Source organism: Geotrypetes seraphini, chromosome 10, assembly GCF_902459505.1.
Source record: "Geotrypetes seraphini chromosome 10, aGeoSer1.1, whole genome shotgun sequence".
NCBI classification, from domain to species: Eukaryota; Metazoa; Chordata; class Amphibia; order Gymnophiona; family Dermophiidae; genus Geotrypetes; species Geotrypetes seraphini.
Genome location: NC_047093.1, coordinates 107,578,891 through 107,596,302, shown reverse-complemented (window position 1 = coordinate 107,596,302; position 17,412 = coordinate 107,578,891). Strand labels below are relative to the sequence as shown.

The window sequence follows — 17,412 nt, the reverse complement described above, 5'->3', positions numbered from 1 at the left end:
ACATTGGTAAAAAAAAAAAAACATGCAAGAAATCTAGCAATATTTTATTAAATTAATCTTTAATATCTGCACTTTATTGTGGAAAATAACAGACATTTAACATACCATGTCTTTTTGAGATAATCAGGATAAAGCCTGCTATGCTGTTCAACTCCTTGCAACAAGGCCTCACACGAAACTATGGACCACAGACGCAGAGCTATTCATGAGATCCTACCAGCCTAGCTCCTGTTCATTATGATACATTGGTACCTTGGTTTACGAGCATAATTCTTTCCAGAAGCATGCTCGTAATCCAAAGTACTTTCCCCATAGGCCATAATGGCAATGCTGACAATTAGTTCCAGAACCCAAAAGGTGCCGAGGAAATGGCAAGGGGTAGCCCAGGAGTCTGTACCTGTCAGGTGCTGGGTGTCAAGTGCCGGGGCTCTAGTTAACGCCTCCTCCGTCCGCCAGCCGCTGAAGAACCCCGCAGTGCCACTTTGGGGGGATACCTCGTCTGTCTGCCAGCCGCTGAAGAACCCCTGAGCCCACACAGCGCCACTTCATGGGGATTCTTCTTCCGTCCGTCGGTCAGCCTTCCACGCCGGGTGCCTTCCGCATGTTGGAGAGCCTATGAGAGCCCACGTAACCAAGTGCTGTCCCACCTGCACGTTCTATATGATCACGCACAACGTCGATGATTGACGTTGTGCGTGATCATACGCCATGTGAAGGTGGGATGGCACTCGGCTGCGTGGGCTCAGATAGAGGCACTCCAACATGCAGAAGGCACCCGGCGTGGAAGGCTGGCTGGCAGATGGAAGAAGAATCCCCCTGAAGCGGCACTTCCTGCAACTGTAAGTGCTCGTTTATCGGGGCAGTGCTCGGTTTGCGAGACAAAAGTTTGCTGAGTGTTCTGCTCGTCTTGCAAAACACTCACAAACCGCGTTACTCGCAAACCGAGGTTCCACTGTACTTTGGTCCAACTGGTTTTCTCTTAACTCAGTATAGTATAGCTGGATGGTAATGGTGAAAAGGAACTAGTATGGAAGTTCAGAAACAAGAACTACATTGAAGTCTCATGATTGCAGGGAGATGGGTTGGCAATGCAGGAATTGTACAGCAGGGTCAGCAAGGTGAGGAGCTTGGTCAGAAACAGGGCCAGTGTTGGGGGATGGTAACAATTGCCCTAGGCCCCCTTTGCCAAAGGGAGCCCCAAACATGCCTGAAGCTGAAGGAATCATAGCCTGAAGGGAGGCTTTGGGGGCCTCTTCTGTTTCTACCCTGGGGCCCTACATGTTTAACACTAGTTCTGGTCAGAATTCCTTCTAGAGAAAGGCTTTCACATTATGGCTGTCTGGTAATAAATTGGTCTCAGGAGTGAAGCTACCATTGAGTGAGCCCAGCAAAATGCCCAGGGTCACCCAAAGGGCTGCCTGAGGTTGATCCCTACCCCTACTGCAAGTCCGGCATCCCTCCCTTCTTCTGTCCTCCTGCAGGTCCAGTATCTCTCTAAGCCCCATCCCCTACAGTCCTCCCAACATGCAGCAGGTCGCTGACAGAGGCCATGCTGAAAACAGGCTGCTTCTATCCAGCCCTGCCAGCCTAGCCTTTGCCACATCCCACCCACTGGAAGTTACATCAGAGAGGCAGGACACAGCAGGGAGTGGAGTGGAGGGTTAGAGAGATGCCAGCCTTGAAATGGGGAAGCAGAGGGGAGAGAGAAAAAAAAATGAGCAAAGAGGAAGAGAGGAGGCGAGATGCTGGAACTGGGGGAAGAACTACAATGGTATAAAGAAAAGTTAACAATTGAGAAGACGAAGGGAAGGGTATATGACTGGAAAAATCTTTAAGAAAATTGAATGATTAACTGATCAGTTGTTTAGCTATGCTGAGGTAGGTAAATTTAAGTTTCAAACGTATCCTTAAAGAGAAAAGTTTTCAAGGAACTCTTAAATTTCCCTAGTATGGGTTTCTCTCTAAGATGATTTGGGAGCGAGTTCCAAAGCTGGGGCACAGTGATAGAAAAGATCTCGTTATGTCTAGTGCTGATGATTTTTAATTAATTAATTTTTAATTAATTCCCTTCTACAAAAGGTATATCCCGCGCAGGAAAACTAGGAACATCCCTCCCCTTTAGAACCACAGAACTCTGGAACAACCTCACATCCCCGCTCAGAAATTCAAACTCCCTCCAATTCTTCCGCAAACACCTGAAAACTTGGCTCTTTTCAAAAATCTAACACCTCCTGCTCTCTGGGACCCTTGTCCCTCTCTTTCTTCTTGTTCCTTTCCTATAACCCTTCATTGGAGTTCCTTTCTATCCTAACTCTGTAAACAGTGCCGATCTCTACGCTTGTGGAGATGGCGCAGTATACAAACCTAAGGTTTAGTTTAGTTTAGTTTAATTAAGGTACTGAAAGGAGTTTAAAAACTGGCTGGCGGATAGGAAACAGATAGTGGGGATAAATGGACAATATTCGGACTGGAAAAGCATCACCAGTGGAGTGCCGCAGGGTTCGGTGCTTGGGCCCGTGCTCTTCAACATCTTTATAAATGATCTGGAAATTGGTATGACGAGTGAGGTGATTAAATTTGTAGACGATACTAAGTTATTCAGACTAGTGAAGACGCAGGAAGATTGCGAAGATCTGCAACGTGACATAAACACGCTTGAGAAATGGGCTGCCACATGGCAAATGAGGTTCAACGTGGATAAGTGTAAGGTGATGCATGTCGGTAACAAAAATCTTATACACGAATACACAATATCCGTGGCATTATTTGGAGAGACCCCCAGGAAAGAGACTTGGGAGTGTTGGTCGACAGGTTGATGAAGCCATCCGCGCAATGCGCAGCGGAGGTGAAAAGGGCGAATAGGATGTTAGGAATGATTAAGAAGGGGATCACAAACAGATCGGAGAAGGTTATCATGCCGCTGTACCGAGCCATGATACGCCCTCACCTGGAATACTGCATCCAGCACTGGTTACCGTACATGAAGAAGGACACAGTACTACTTGAAAGGGTCCAGAGCAGAGCGACTAAAATGGTTAAGGGGCTGGAGGAGTTGCCGTACAGTGAGAGATTAGAGAAACTGGGCCTCTTCTCCCTTGAAAAGAGGAGACTGAGAGGGGACATGATCAAAATATTCAAGATACTGAAGGGAATAGACTTAGTACATAAAGACAGGTTGTTCACCCTCTCCAAAGTAGGGAGAACGAGAGGGCACTCTCTGAAGTTAAAAGGGGATAGATTCCGTACAAATGTAAGGAAGTTCTTCTTTACTCAGAAAGTGGTGGAAAACTGGAATGCTTTTCCGGAGGCTGTTATAGGGAAAAACATCCTCCAGGGATTCAAGACAAAGTTAGACAAGTTCCTGCTGAATCGGAATGTACGCAGGTAGGGCTGGTGTCAGTTAGTCTTTGACCTAGGGGCCGCTGCGGGAGTGGACTGTTGGGCACGATGGACCACTGTTCTGACCCAGGAGCAGCAATTCTTATGTTCTTACTGCCCAGGAAAAGGATCTAGGTGTCATAGTTGAGGATATGTTGAAACCCTCAGTTCAATGTGTGGCGGTGGCCAAGAAAGCAAATAGAATTTAAGGAATTATCAGGAAAGGAATAGGAAATAAAGATGAAAATATTATAATGCCCTTGTATCACTCTAAGTTATGGCTGCACCTCGAATACTATATGCAATTCTGGTTGCCATAGATCAAAAAAGATATAGCAGAATTAGAAAAGATACAAAGAAGGGTGACAAAAATGATAAAAGAAATGGGACAACTAACTTCTCTATGAGGAAAGGCTAAAGGGGCTAGAGTTCTTCAGCTTGGAGAAGAGATGGCTCATGGGCGATATGACAGAGGTCTATAAAATACTGTGTTGAGTGGAAAGGGTAGATGTGAATTGCTTGTTTACTTTTTCCAAAAATACTAGCACTAGGGCGCATGCGATGAAGCAACTAAGTAGTAGATTTAAAATAAACCAGAGAAAATATTTCTTCACACAATGTGTAAACTCTGGAATTCATTTCTAGAGAATGGGGTGAAATCAGTTAGCTTAGCAGGGTTACTAGTATAACAAATTCCTAACTGGTGTAGAAGCACATGCTTCAGCATAGTAAATCAAACAAGCTGGTGTAAGAACATAAGAACATAAGAATTGCTGCTGCTGGGCCAGACCGGTGGTCCATCGTGCCCAGCAGTCTGCTCACGTGGTGGCCCCTTGGTCAAAGACCAGCACCCTAACCGAGACTAGCCCTACCTGCGTACGTTCTGATTCAGCACGAACTTGTCTAACTTTGTCTTGAATCCCTGGAGGGTGTTCTCCCCTATGACAGAGTCCGGAAGAGCGTTCCAGTTTTCTACCACTCTCTGGGTGAAAGAAAACTTCCTTACATTCGTACGGAATCTATCCCCTTTTAATTTTAGAGAGTGCCCTCTCGTTCTCCCTACCTTGGAGAGGGTGAACAACCTGTCCTTATCTACCAGGTCTATTCCCTTCAGTACCTTGAATGTTTCGATCATGTCCCCTCTCAATCTCCTCTGCTCGAGGGAGAAGAGGCCCAGTTTATCTAATCTTTTGCTGTACGGCAACTCCTCCAGTCCCTTAACCATCTTAGTTGCTCTTTGAACCCTTTTGAGTAGTACCATGTCCTTCTTCATGTACGGCGACCAGTGCTGGACGCAGTACTCTAGTTGAGGGTGCACCATAGCCCAGTACAACGGCATGATAACCTTCTCCGATCTGTTCGTGATCCCCTTCTTTATCATCAGAACAGTTCAAAAATTACTGAAACTTTGGTTATACCTGACAAGACACAGTGAGACCCGGAAACCTGCAACAAGGATAAATTTTTTTTCTGCATTTATTAATTGTAATATGTCTGCTTTGGGAAATGTGCATCTCTAATATCTTGCATTTCAGTTTTTATTTCTTTTAAGTCAGATTTTCCATATAGGTCTGGAATGTACTTGTTATTTGCAGAATTTGTATACTGAAGCTCTGAAGGGATTCCTACTACTAAAACTAGTATTTATTATTTATAAAGTGCTACCAGACACACATGGTACTGTACAACAAATCTGCAAGAGACGGTTCCTGCTTAAAAGAGTTTACAATCTGAATTTATCTTTCCCCATTCCCCGCTACCTTGGGAAAGATGGCACTGCAGGGGGTGCAGCTAAATTTTCCAGTTGGGGACCATTCAATCCTAGCTACTGGTTGGACCTTTGCAATATAGCTCTTTTTTGTCCCCCAAAGGTAGTGGACTGGACACTGCCATTGTTGTCTTGCAGCAAAATCCTCTTGTATAAGAGAATGATAGCTCCCAGGATTTCAGTTTTGAGATTACAATTTCCATCTGAAGAACACACTGTAAAATGACTGAAGTTGTATAAATGAGGACTTGAGAATTGATAAAATGCTTAAGACAAAAAAACCCAAACATTCAGAATTGTTAACTACTATGAATCACAGCTCAAAATCACAAGCCCCCATCTTATAACTTATCCACTTCTTATATCCCTTGGCCACCCTTCCCAAATCTTTCTCCTATCCTTTGATATATACACACGGAGTGCTAAAAAGTTCTCAGCCCAACCAACCAACTTCCTAAATTCTGAGCGTTATTTTGCCGCTGTAGCTGAAACGAGTATTATCTTATTTCATTAAGAGCCACTTCATTCTTTTCTTGGTTGGGCTGATAATTTCAGCACCCCCTCATAGACAGATAGATATATTGCATATATCACCTTTATTTGAATATAGTGGTGTGTAAAGGTCTAAAATAGGCTGCTCATTTATTTCATTTTTAAAGTGTGCTTATTTAGTGTTATTATTCTTTGTGGCTTCCTGTACAACGATTCTGTATGTTATTAAGGCCATAAGTGCATGTTAGAAATGTGAAACAGCATAAAGCACAGGAACCAATCTACACGTTGCTATTTCACTGTGGCTTAGCTGCTTTTCAGATATTGTTTCCATGATAAAATAAAGGTGTGTTTTTTTAATATGGCAAGAAAATGGCCATTGAGTATGTATTAGTGATGGTTAATATTTGGTAGGTCAGCCTTTACTCTTGCAGATGGCTTTGCATTATCCTGGCTCTGAATGGACCAACTTTAGAAGATGGTAGCTGGTGACCATTTGATTCCAAGCTACAGTGAGGATCTCTGTCAGTTGTCTTTTTTATCTTTATTGAGTTTCTAAAGCTAACAAAAATGCAATACAATATCTATACAAATAATAGTAATCATATATGCACTTATAATCAATCAGAATCCATACAACATTAACTCCGCCCTCACCCAACCAACATTTTCATAAGGGAATAGAACCATACAAAAAAAATACCCTCCTTCCGCCCTCCTTCCCCCGGGATTCATTATAGTTGTCTTTTCTGTCAGCTGTCTTTGATGCAGGTTGCTATTTGGATATTTCCAGTGCTATTTCATGCCACAAGTTTCCAATTCAAATTAATTGGGCCGTATCTGATGGACTTGTCGAAAGGTGACTGCTTTTTGGAAATCTATCCAAGCCTATATGCAGCGCTGGCTCAGGCATGCCATTCACTGGGATACTGCGATTTTTCTCTAGAACAAGCCTCTCCCATGAGCCAAGAGAGATGGTTGCCTGTTTGCTAAGCAGTGCTTCAATGTTGCTTGACTGATGATTTCAAGGACCAAGCAGGATTTCATAAGAATCATTCTACAGAACACTCTCTGGTAGGTCTTGTCACAACTATCCACTATTTTTTGGATCAACACAAATCTGTTATTCTCATTTCTTTAGACTTAGCGGCAGCCTTCGATACAATTGACCATCATTTATTACTACACCGTCTTTCTTCCATCGGCCTAAAAGATCAAGTATTAGACTGGTTCCGATCTTATTTTACAGATAGATCTTCTACAGTGCATTTTAACAACTCTTTTTCAAAACTGTATCAAACAAACTATGGAGTACCACAAGGGTCTATATTATCCCCACTTCTGTTTAACATCTATTTGGCTCCTCTTCTAACCCTTTGTCAATCTATAGGATTCACAGTGTATGCCTACGCTGATGATTTCCAACTTTTGCACCCCATTGATCCGTCAAGTTCCCAGGATATATTCAATATTAACCAAAAGCTGGCCAAAATCCACGAGTGGTTGAATGTTAACCAACTGTCTCTTAGTATCAATAAATCCACAACTGTGCTTTTCTCAGGGAAAGAAGGGGTTCAACTCGTTAACCCAATTATAATCGACAACAAACCCCTTAATCAAACTACCAATACAAAAATTTTGGGTGTCATAATAGACAATAATCTCACTTTCCGTCCTCACATCAGTGCATTGGTTAAAAATTGTTTCTACAGACTAAGAATGATTCGTTCGCTTGTCCCCCTTCTTGATTCATCTTCCCTTAATACTCTAATTCACTCCCTGGTGATTTCAAAATTAGATTACTGTAACTCTTTATTAAAAGGGGCTCATTTAAAGGATATAAGGCGTCTTCAACTCATACAAAACACTGCAATAAAGGTAATTTCAGGTTCAAAAAAATTCGATCATGTCACACCATTGCTCCAAAAAGCCCACTGGCTGCCAATTTCATACAGGATAACATATAAAATAGCTCTTTTAGTCTTTAAGACAATAAAAAACAATACTCCTGCATTCATAGATAGGCTCCTTATTCCATATAGTTCATCTAGAGTTCTTAGATCATCCTCTCAATCTACTCTATATGTTCCCTCTTTAAAAATCATTGGAACTCGCCTTGCCGTTATCTTTTCGGTTACTGCCCCAACAATTTGGAACTCACTCCCTTTATACCTAAGACTTGAACAGGACTTGCAAAAATTTAAGAATAGCTTAAAGTGCCTTCTTTTCAAAGAAGCCTTTAACTGAATGTCCACTTTCTTGGTCATTTACAATTCTTACCATCCTTTCCCTTTGACCTTTTCTCTGTTCTCAATTTTTTTTTTCCTCACACCCTCCTATTGTACTACCCTTACATGGACTCTTTCTTTCAAAATTGTATTTCTTTCCCTCGTTCCTATTGTTTCATGTAGTTTGTTACCCTTGTTTTAGTTGTTAACTTTGTATGTTTTTTTTTTTTAAACCAGTTAATTTTATTTAATTTGTATATGTGTTTATTCAAATCCAATTTTATTTTTGTAAAACGCTTTGTAATTTGAAAAGCGTTCAATCAAATAATATAATAAACTTGAAACTTGACCTGGAAGCAGCCCGGTTTCCTCCACTGATTGTGGTATAATATGCCCTGGTGTGTTTGTGAGATGAAGAGACAGGCCTTGCCCAAGTGGGAGAAGATATGGCTGCCCTTTATTGGGTCATGAATATGTTTTGACCCTTCTTTCTCATTACAGTACTCTTTTTCTTTGGGCGCTAGGCTGGTGATGTGATTGTTGGGAAAGGGGTAGGAATTGTTTTTGGGTGGGGGCATATATAAAAATCTTTCAAAATTTTAGGGCATGCTAAGTATGTTTCCTCCTGGTTCTTGGTGTGGGATTTATACTCCTTGTCATATAATAGCTGTTCTTTTCTGTATTTTGTTCTCTCATAACCTCGATAAAGCTACCTTTGTAAATTAAAAAAAAAATTAAAGTCAAGAGATTGGAGTTGGCTAATCAAGGATACAAATCTTGAATTTCTTTTGCTCAATGGCATGGGGCATTCACATCCTAAAATATGTAGCCACCTGGAAAAGTTTATCTACTGATGGAATCATACAATTCTGTAGTACCTGTGTACTACTTGGCATTTACCATGCTATTGATAATTTGTAGATGTCTCAGCACCATTGACCCCAAGCCATAATCTTCAATGGACATTAGATACATTCAAACCCTTTGGCTTGCATTCATCACCTAGAAATCACCTTTAAAAGTATCTGAGGTGAAGTGAACTTGTAATCAGAATTATGTAAATGCGATTGGACAAAGTTGAATCCACTTTTACTGCGTGATCCAATTCTGTTTAACTTTACTATTTGCTAAGCAGCAGATAACATAAATACATATCCAATGTACAAAATTAGTTGCATTTGAAAGAGTGAACACTGAAACACAAAATATATGATGTTCCACCATAATATCTACAGTTACATGAAAAATCGGATACTGAATCTTCAAAACAGCATTACTACTACTTATTCCAGATTTTTGCACACCATTGTAACAACGTTTCCAGCAATTTACGAAATTGAGAGTGATAGGAATAGTACTTCGAGGGGGGGGGGACTCAAATATAAAGTGAGACCCCTGAAGCAATCTGGATAATTGGAATTTGGATAATCGACATTCTGATACAGAGAAATTGGAGACGAGAGAACCTACCCCTTTTTGAATCAAACTTCATTGGCTACCTATTTTGGTGCAAATCTAGTTTCAATTACCACTTAGTACCAGTATATTTAAGCAATGTTTTGGAATGACATATTCAATCTTGAAACCATTAGGTGGGTTCAAATTAAACTTCCATCATTGAAAAATATCCACTTAAAAGAGTTTTTTGTTAAAGAATCACATTATTCAGATCCATCTCTCTTGAGATGTTGATTCATTCTTACTTCGCTTTTCATCAAGGTCTGAAAACCTGACGGTTGTCATAAACATCTTTATAATGCATGAAGAAGCGTTGTTGGGTTAATTTGTTTTATTATTATAGTAATCAGGTTTCATTAGTTCATTTCTTTTCTTGTGTTGCTTATTGTTGTTCTCAGTGTTTGGAATTTTTTTTTTTTTTATGATTGTGATCTACCTTAAGCTCCTTAGGGTTAAGCAGACTATAAATGTAACTTCAGTGCAATTTTGCTCTGACTTCATTCTCACTTCTTCTACTAAGTTACTCCTCAGTCTTAGGGTCAGTGAGTGAAAAGGCTATGATCCAAATCTCCATCAACCTTCTGCCCCTCACTGGAGTGTCACCAGAAGATCCTGACTTTCTAAGCTTTGAGCTTGAGGTGGCGCATACCCTGAAGTCCTTCGTTCCTGAACCCTAAAGGCCAAGGTCAATATCTTACACTTAAAGCCTCTCTGTTCTTGGAAGCCAATATAACTGCGCCAAAGAGGGTATAATATCTTCTTATGTACTGCAGCCTGTTAAGAACTGGGCAATGGCATTTGGAATCACTTGCAGGACCCTAATAAGCTTTTTCCAACAACCTTATCTACAAAGAGGTCAATATTCAGCATGTTTTAACTGAATTGGAGGGCTCCAGGATATGGGCCACTGATTGGGTTTAACCCAGATTTTCAACAGCATGTACCTGGATAGTTCATCGCAAATCCAAATACTTTGGCACTATCTGGGTAGTGACAAGATGGTCTGGAGGCAGAATCTTGCTGGAATCATGAATTATCCAGCACCATTGATATTAACCAGATAACTAACTGGTTAACTGGTCAAAAAAAATTGCTGTAAGTTAACCAGTTAACCATTTTGGTACGACTACTGAATATTAGTGGTACATGGGAAACTATCGACAGCCATTTAATACCGGATATTTGGTGCCAGTATCTGGATGTGGCCTGGCGCTGAATATCTGGGTCTAGAAAAACCTGTGGCGGCCTGCATTTAAAAAATATTGACGATCACAGGCTCAATATTGTCCTGGGCCCCTAACACCAGAGCCTGGCCTACTGGCTGCATATCTTGCTAGGGAATTGCATATTGTAGTCTAGGACCTAGGTGGATTGTGTCTCATTGGTTGCTTCCTTGTTACATGACAAGGATTCAACAAACAAAAAGTGACCAGAAAATGGTATCATATGACTACAGGTTCTATATACCATGGGCAGTATTTGTGAAAGAATTTATTTATGGCAAAATACTATAAATATATATATATATATATTTATTTATTTATTTATTTATTTTCATTCTGTGGCCTTCTATTTGCTACTACTATAATAATTCAGTGGCAGCCGATATCTTATTGTGTCAGTTATAGCCTCTGGCTCCAGCCAGGCTGAATAGTTACAATTCATCCTCATGTTACAGAGAATCCAGTTACTGAGAAGAGCTGTATAGAAGGGGAAGAGTTCTTTTTTTAAAATTTGTTCATTGGTATTTATAAACAGAAAGTGAACAGTTAAATAATCTAATGGGGAGGGGTTCTTTGCAGTAGTTTAGGGTTCATATGTTTTAAGATACATGAAAAGTACTAGAATACAAATATCTTGATTGTGCCTTTTGAATATTCCTTACTTAAAATATAACATTTTTATTTTTTATAGCTGAGAGAGAGAGAGCCAGGCCTGAGACTTTGAGATCATCTGAGTTGGAGCCAAACCTTAGAAACTGAGGAATCAAAAAACTGGGCCTGAGACTTTGAGAAGAACCGAGTGGGAACCTGGCCTAAGAAACCAAGAAGAGTCAACGAAGGAACCAGGTCTGAGACTCTGAAAGCTGTACTACAAATAATTTGCAGTAATAACCTGAGATTAATCCGTGTCCAGAGTCTGGTGCATATGCAATCCAGCCAAATTTATCAGGAGGAACTCTGCCTTGTGAATATCTGATTAGTACAGTTGAATATCAGGATATGGGTCAAACTCTTGGCTGTTTGCCAGGGGCAACTTTAGGTTCTTACCATGCAATTGACTCTGGTGTGGGAGAGGTCAGCAAGTCAGAGCAAAAGAATTTGCTGGTGCATTCCACAGGCCTGCACAGCCCTCATCCATAAACAGACCTAAGGCAAAGGGAGGAGAAACCTAAGGGAAGGTACACAAGAGCCCTGGTATGCCTCCCTGCTGCATACCTCTGCCCTTCAGACTGCCTGGCTTACATTCCATCCTGGAGACACACTGGCATTCTTAACTTTTCCTCAGCTGCTGCATGGAAGCAAGGTTGAAAATCTGGTGACACTGGCTTTTGTAAACTGTTTTCCCTGAGCTAAGCACCTTGAGCACTTCAGTCTGAAAACCTAATACTACTCAAAAGTGTTAAGAACTGCAGTATTACAAGAAATTGGAGGGATAATAAAATTGTGGGATCAGAATTTAGGGAAAATGATTAGAATTATGATAAAAGTTTACATATTAATTCTTCAAGAGTGAAGAATGCTTTATTTGCACAAAACAACTCCCATAAGATAGGAAGGATTCCTTTAACATCAATTTGTTACAGTGTAGAAAGACACAGACCACCATAACCAAAATTTGTATATTTGGAAATCTGGAAACACTTGCTCTGACTTCCTTTTACAGTCTTTTCCTGTCCCAGGCCCATTTCCTCTGGGACTGGCTCAAGCACCTTCCAGCCACATGCAGGCGACCCTTGGACAAAGCAGAGTTACGGACAGTAATGTGAAAAAGATCCTCATGTCGTGTTTGAGAGGGCAGCAGGTCATCATTAAAATGGAAACCATGAAGATCATCCAAGCTGAGAAATTCTCAGAGTGCCAGAACACTCAGCCAAGATACATACCTCCACCGCGCAGGGATCCTCCCTTGGTGGCCAAGCGGGCCTGGCCCTCAGAGTCTGAGATTATTGTCAACCAGGCCTGCAGTGACATCCCTGTTCTAGAAAATACCCAGAGCTCCCTGGCTCTGGTAAGAACACCACCCCCACCACGTCGGGAAAAAATCTACCCAGGCCAGCGCAAAGCCAGCTCAGAGATTTGTTACCACCGCAAAACTCCATCGGATGAAGTAATTGTCAACCAATATGTGCTACACCCATCAACACCCTGTGAACCGCTGGAGTGCCCCACATGTGGGCACATGTACAACTTCACCAACAAGCGACCCCGCATCCTTTCCTGTTTACACTCTGTGTGTGAGGAATGCCTGCAGATTCTTTATGAATCTTGTCCCAAGTACAAATTCATCTCCTGCCCCACCTGCAAGCGAGAGACAGTGCTCTTCACAGACTATGGCCTGGCTGCACTAGCAGTGAACACTAGCATTCTGAATAGACTGCCTGCAGAGGCTCTCTCCACCAATCCTGTCCAGTGGAGCAGTGATGCCGATCGAAGCTGCTACCAGACCTTCCGTCAGTACTGTGGTGCAGCCTGTACCTGTCAGATCCGCAATCCACTGTCTTCCTGTACCATCATGTAGCCTCTAGGATGCCTAGATGCCTCCTCATTTAGAGAGGAGCAGATTCATCCTATGCCACTTTTTGGTAGTACAGAATTAATTCACGAACTGTAACATCCCAGGTGGAGCAATTGGTTTGGCTGATGCTTTCTTTAATAACCAATGGATCTGTGGTCACCCAGTCACATGGAGGTGACACTGTGAACTGCACTGCCTCTGGAAGGTAGGATCTGAATCAAATGATGGCTGGAATGCACACAAGAACTGGTATAAGGGACCTATCTTTGAACCACTGAACCATGGTATGAGTAATAAGGCACTGCAGGGTGAATATTATTGTACTGCTTATAAGAGACAGCAGCTTCTAACTGTTCTATTTCAGTGATGCTCAGAGCCTCAGCTCACTTTTGGCTGCGGAGGGAAGGGTTTTATAGCTTGTGAATAAGTCTATAGAGCTAAAAAAAATATATGTGGGACCTTTCCAAATGTCTTTCTTTAAAAACTAAGGAGTGCTATTATTAATTTGAATATCAAAAATGTAACCTTTGGTAGAGTTGCCAACCAATTTCAATGAGAATAGTCAAGGTATTTTTTCATTGTCTGGCCTCTAAGAAAAGCTCTTCTTTTATCTCTCCTCAGGCCAGTCCCCCCTCCCCCCATTTCTCCTCTATCTTACTTTTCTTATTGCACAGGGACTCAACCATAGTGGCAACAGCAACTGACTTGGTAGGTACCTGGGCCAAAGCACCTCCCATAAAAAAGCCAGGGGGGAATGGAGCCTGGGAGCAGAATGTATATTGGTTCAGTACCAGGCCCACAAGTTGTCATTATCATCCCAACACTCAGGCTTAGAATGGCCCCTGCATGATCAGAAAAGGCACACAAGGGGAAAATAAAGGAGAAATTAGAGAGGGTTCAATTCCAAGGAAACAGGTGACTATGGGGAAGGAAGAATGTGGTTTAAGGGCTACCACAGCTCTTCAGTGTTTAAAAGTTGGCAGTTCTAATTGGGGAAAAATGCAAAATTTTGTACCTAATAAAATCTGCATGATTTAGAGCCAAATATCTCCCTCCAGGCCAAAGTATTTTTATTATAGCGTGAAAAAACATGGGCTCCTGATCTCAAAAGATTTGGCTATTGGCAGGACTCAAGAATTTGGCAGAACTATTGCTGCAGCTTGAAATCAGAAAATTGGTAGCCTCCAAGTTCACCCTCTTCTGATATTCCAGAACAAGGCAAGAATACCCAGTGAATGCCTGTAGTTAATTTCTAACCCTAACTGGGATTAATTTAAGTTTCTGGATCAGCATGTCCTCTGAGAGTCCACTGATCCATTTTTATTTTTCCTCTGAGTAAGGAAAATAGCCCCACCTGGACAGCCTGTTGGCTCACAGTTCTTTCGCTCTCCATCTTTTTTATAAATATGATTGCCTTGTTTGCATGTTCTCCACTACGGGGATATGTTGTTTGGAGAAACATCCTCAGATTTGTACACCATACACCACGTGTTATTTGGCAGCAGAAGGCTGACAGCTTTGTCCATCCCTACCCCCTCCACCCCCACTTAATGTGTGCCAGCGTTCATCCAGCTATGACTACTATTTGGCTTGGCTCAGCTTTGCACGCTTACTCCCTGTCTCTGTCTCAGCAACAGCCAAATTAGTCTTTTATAACTGAAGTTTTGTCTTTCTGCGTAAAAGAACCAGACAATCCTTTTAATCAGTGACTTAGGCTGGAAGGTCTGCTAAAGTCTCATGACACGCCTGTGGTGTGTAATGTTAGGACAGCAGCACACACCCTGGAGTGCCTTATTATTGTAAGGAAGGGAAGATGTCCAAAACTTGAATCCTTTCATCCCATTGGGATCCAGGCTACCAGCTATGACCTCTCAGCAACACTTCAAAACCACAGACATTGTGAGCAATGCTGCTACAATGCCCAGGGACGTGGCTTTCACACTATCTGTTCCTGTACATCCTGGAGACTTTCCAGCCCTCTGTTATACATCCTTCTGGAAACCCTCCTCTTGGACTTTTCTACCATCTTCAGGTGGTGGTGTATTGTGTTATGGCTCCTTGCAAGACCAAAAATGTACAAAGCCATGGCTAGTTGTGATCTTACAATACTGAAAGGCTTACCCAAGTCAACTACAGCCTAACACCAATGGAATCTGGAGGCAACAGTATTTATCTTCCAATGACACATGTGATTGGTACAAATTAAGCTGGAGAGATTTTCACTGGTTCAGTATGGTGGTGTGTTAGACCACTGACCCTTTCCACATATTGCCACATATTGCCATCTCAAATGTTTTGCCAAAGTTTGATGTGTTTAAAATAATAGAGTATTTAAGTTCTTATTATTGCATAGTTAGTATGGAACAAAATATCCCCTTTCTCTCCTACACACAGCCTCTTGGGAAAAGGATAATCTTATCCTCATTTTTGAGGATATGTTATATTAAACTGATGAGTACATTCTGTTCTCATTATTTCAACTCAAAATCTCAGGTTCATATTTAAAAGAACTTCTGTGATGGCAGCGGTGCCACCTGCTTTAGTGCTTTTTTTTTTCAAAATTCATGGGATCAAAGCAGAGACAAGAATCTGCAGTGCTTGGATCAGCAGAAGAAAGAGTAGACCATCAAACATAGACTGGAGTGGAAGCAGGGATCTATTGCCTTTAAAATGTCCACTCCAGTCTACGTTTGGGGGTCTGCTCGTTCTCTTGTTGATCAAAATTGCCAAAGTTACACATTGAAAAAAGAGGCATGGTTTGGGGTCAGAAAAAAAAACTATATACATTCAGCAGCTGATGTCTCATGATGCAATTGGTAAATAACTGCCTATACCCGCAACCTGCGTCTGAATGCCATATTGGGATTTCTATAATGTAGCCATCCTCTAGCCAACTCAGCCATCCATCTGCTTTCAATAAATAAAGATGATTGGGGAAGGCAGTAAGAAACCACCCTGTTAGTTGTCTGCCAAGAAAATACTCTAGAAGTCATTCACAACTTGAGAAGTGGTGGAGAAGAAAACAGTGACATAGTTTAAAAAAAAAAAAAAAAAGCGTGGGATGAACACAGAGGATCTCTAATCAGAAAATAATGGTACTGTATATATTGAAGAACTAAGACCAGTACTAGGCGGACTTGCACAGTCTGTGTCACTTATATGGCCATTCAGTTGAGGATGGGCTAGGATGGTTTAGATGAGCTGGAGTGAGCTTTGACGGAGACTCCAGTGGAGTCAACTTCGGGCAGAGCTCTGGGTTTCTGGGACAGAAATATCTAAGAAAAAGAACAATTTAAATTATAGAGTGTATGTTTGGGCAGACTGGATGGACCATTTGGGTCTTTATCTGCCGTCATTTGCTATGTTACTATGACACACATAAAAACTTTTCAACTACTGAGTGTATAAGATATCCACCCAAGAGCTGGTGGGTAAATAGCAGATCTATCTATCTGTTTAAAGTTATATATGCATTTTTAGTGGTGGTACCTTATAATTATAGATAGTGCCACTCAAGATATGTAAATCTTCAATCAGATTTCTTATCTGTTGACCCAATGTGCTTCTTGATTTTGAGTGGGGTCATATCCCAAATAGATATCTCTCAGTGCCATGGCCTTTGTGCTTTTAAAAGGTTAGTGCTCATATCTCAGGGGATTTTATTTTTTTTATATAGTTTATAGTTTAGGGATATCTCTCAGCTCTAAATAAGGCCAACCCCAGACTCATTCTTCTAATCCTTATGGTGGATCAGAGGTTCCTGGACTCACTACTCCTGCTACAGCTGTTTCTCCAGGGCTTCCAATATTTGTCTGGGTAATTTCACAGCCAGTTGGGTTTTGGGGCTACCTAGAAAGAATATGGATAGAAGGGAATTAACGTAGAATAAAATCTTTTCCAGAGAAAGGAAAATGGTAAAACCAGAGGACATAATTTGAGGTTGAGGGGTGGCAGATTCAAGAGCAATGTTAGGAAATTCTACTTTATGGAGAGGGTGGTAGATACCTGGAATGCGCTCCCGAGAGAGGTGGTGGAGAGGAAAACGGTGACTGAGTTCAAAGAAGTGTGGGATGAACACAGAGGATCTAGAATCAGAAAATAATATTAAATATTGAACTAAGGCCAGTACTGGGCATACTTCACGGTCTGTGTCTGTATATGGCCGTTTGGTGGAGAAGGGGCTGAAGAGGGCTTCAATGGCTGGGAGGGTTTAGATGGGATGGAGTAGATTTTAATGGAGATTTTGGCAGTTGGAACCCAAGCACAGTACCGGGTAGAGCTTTGGATTCTTGCCCAGAAATAGCTAAGAAGAAAAAATTAAAAAAATTTAAATTGAATCAGGTTGGGCAA

General features: G+C 41.5%; 1 protein-coding gene across 2 annotated transcripts in view; it reads left to right on the top strand.

Annotated features, from left to right (window-relative positions):
• RNF208 (ring finger protein 208) overlaps window positions 1-16,175 on the top strand; it is a 40,197-nt gene extending 24,022 nt beyond the window's left edge. For both annotated transcript variants that reach the window (XM_033962173.1, XM_033962172.1), the window contains exon 2: window positions 11,239-16,175. In XM_033962173.1, coding sequence (XP_033818064.1) covers window positions 12,268-13,065 — 798 coding nt within the window. In that variant the 5' untranslated portion in view covers window positions 11,239-12,267 and the 3' untranslated portion in view covers window positions 13,066-16,175. The remainder of the gene's footprint in view (window positions 1-11,238) is intronic.
• Window positions 16,176-17,412: the final 1,237 nt, after the last annotated feature.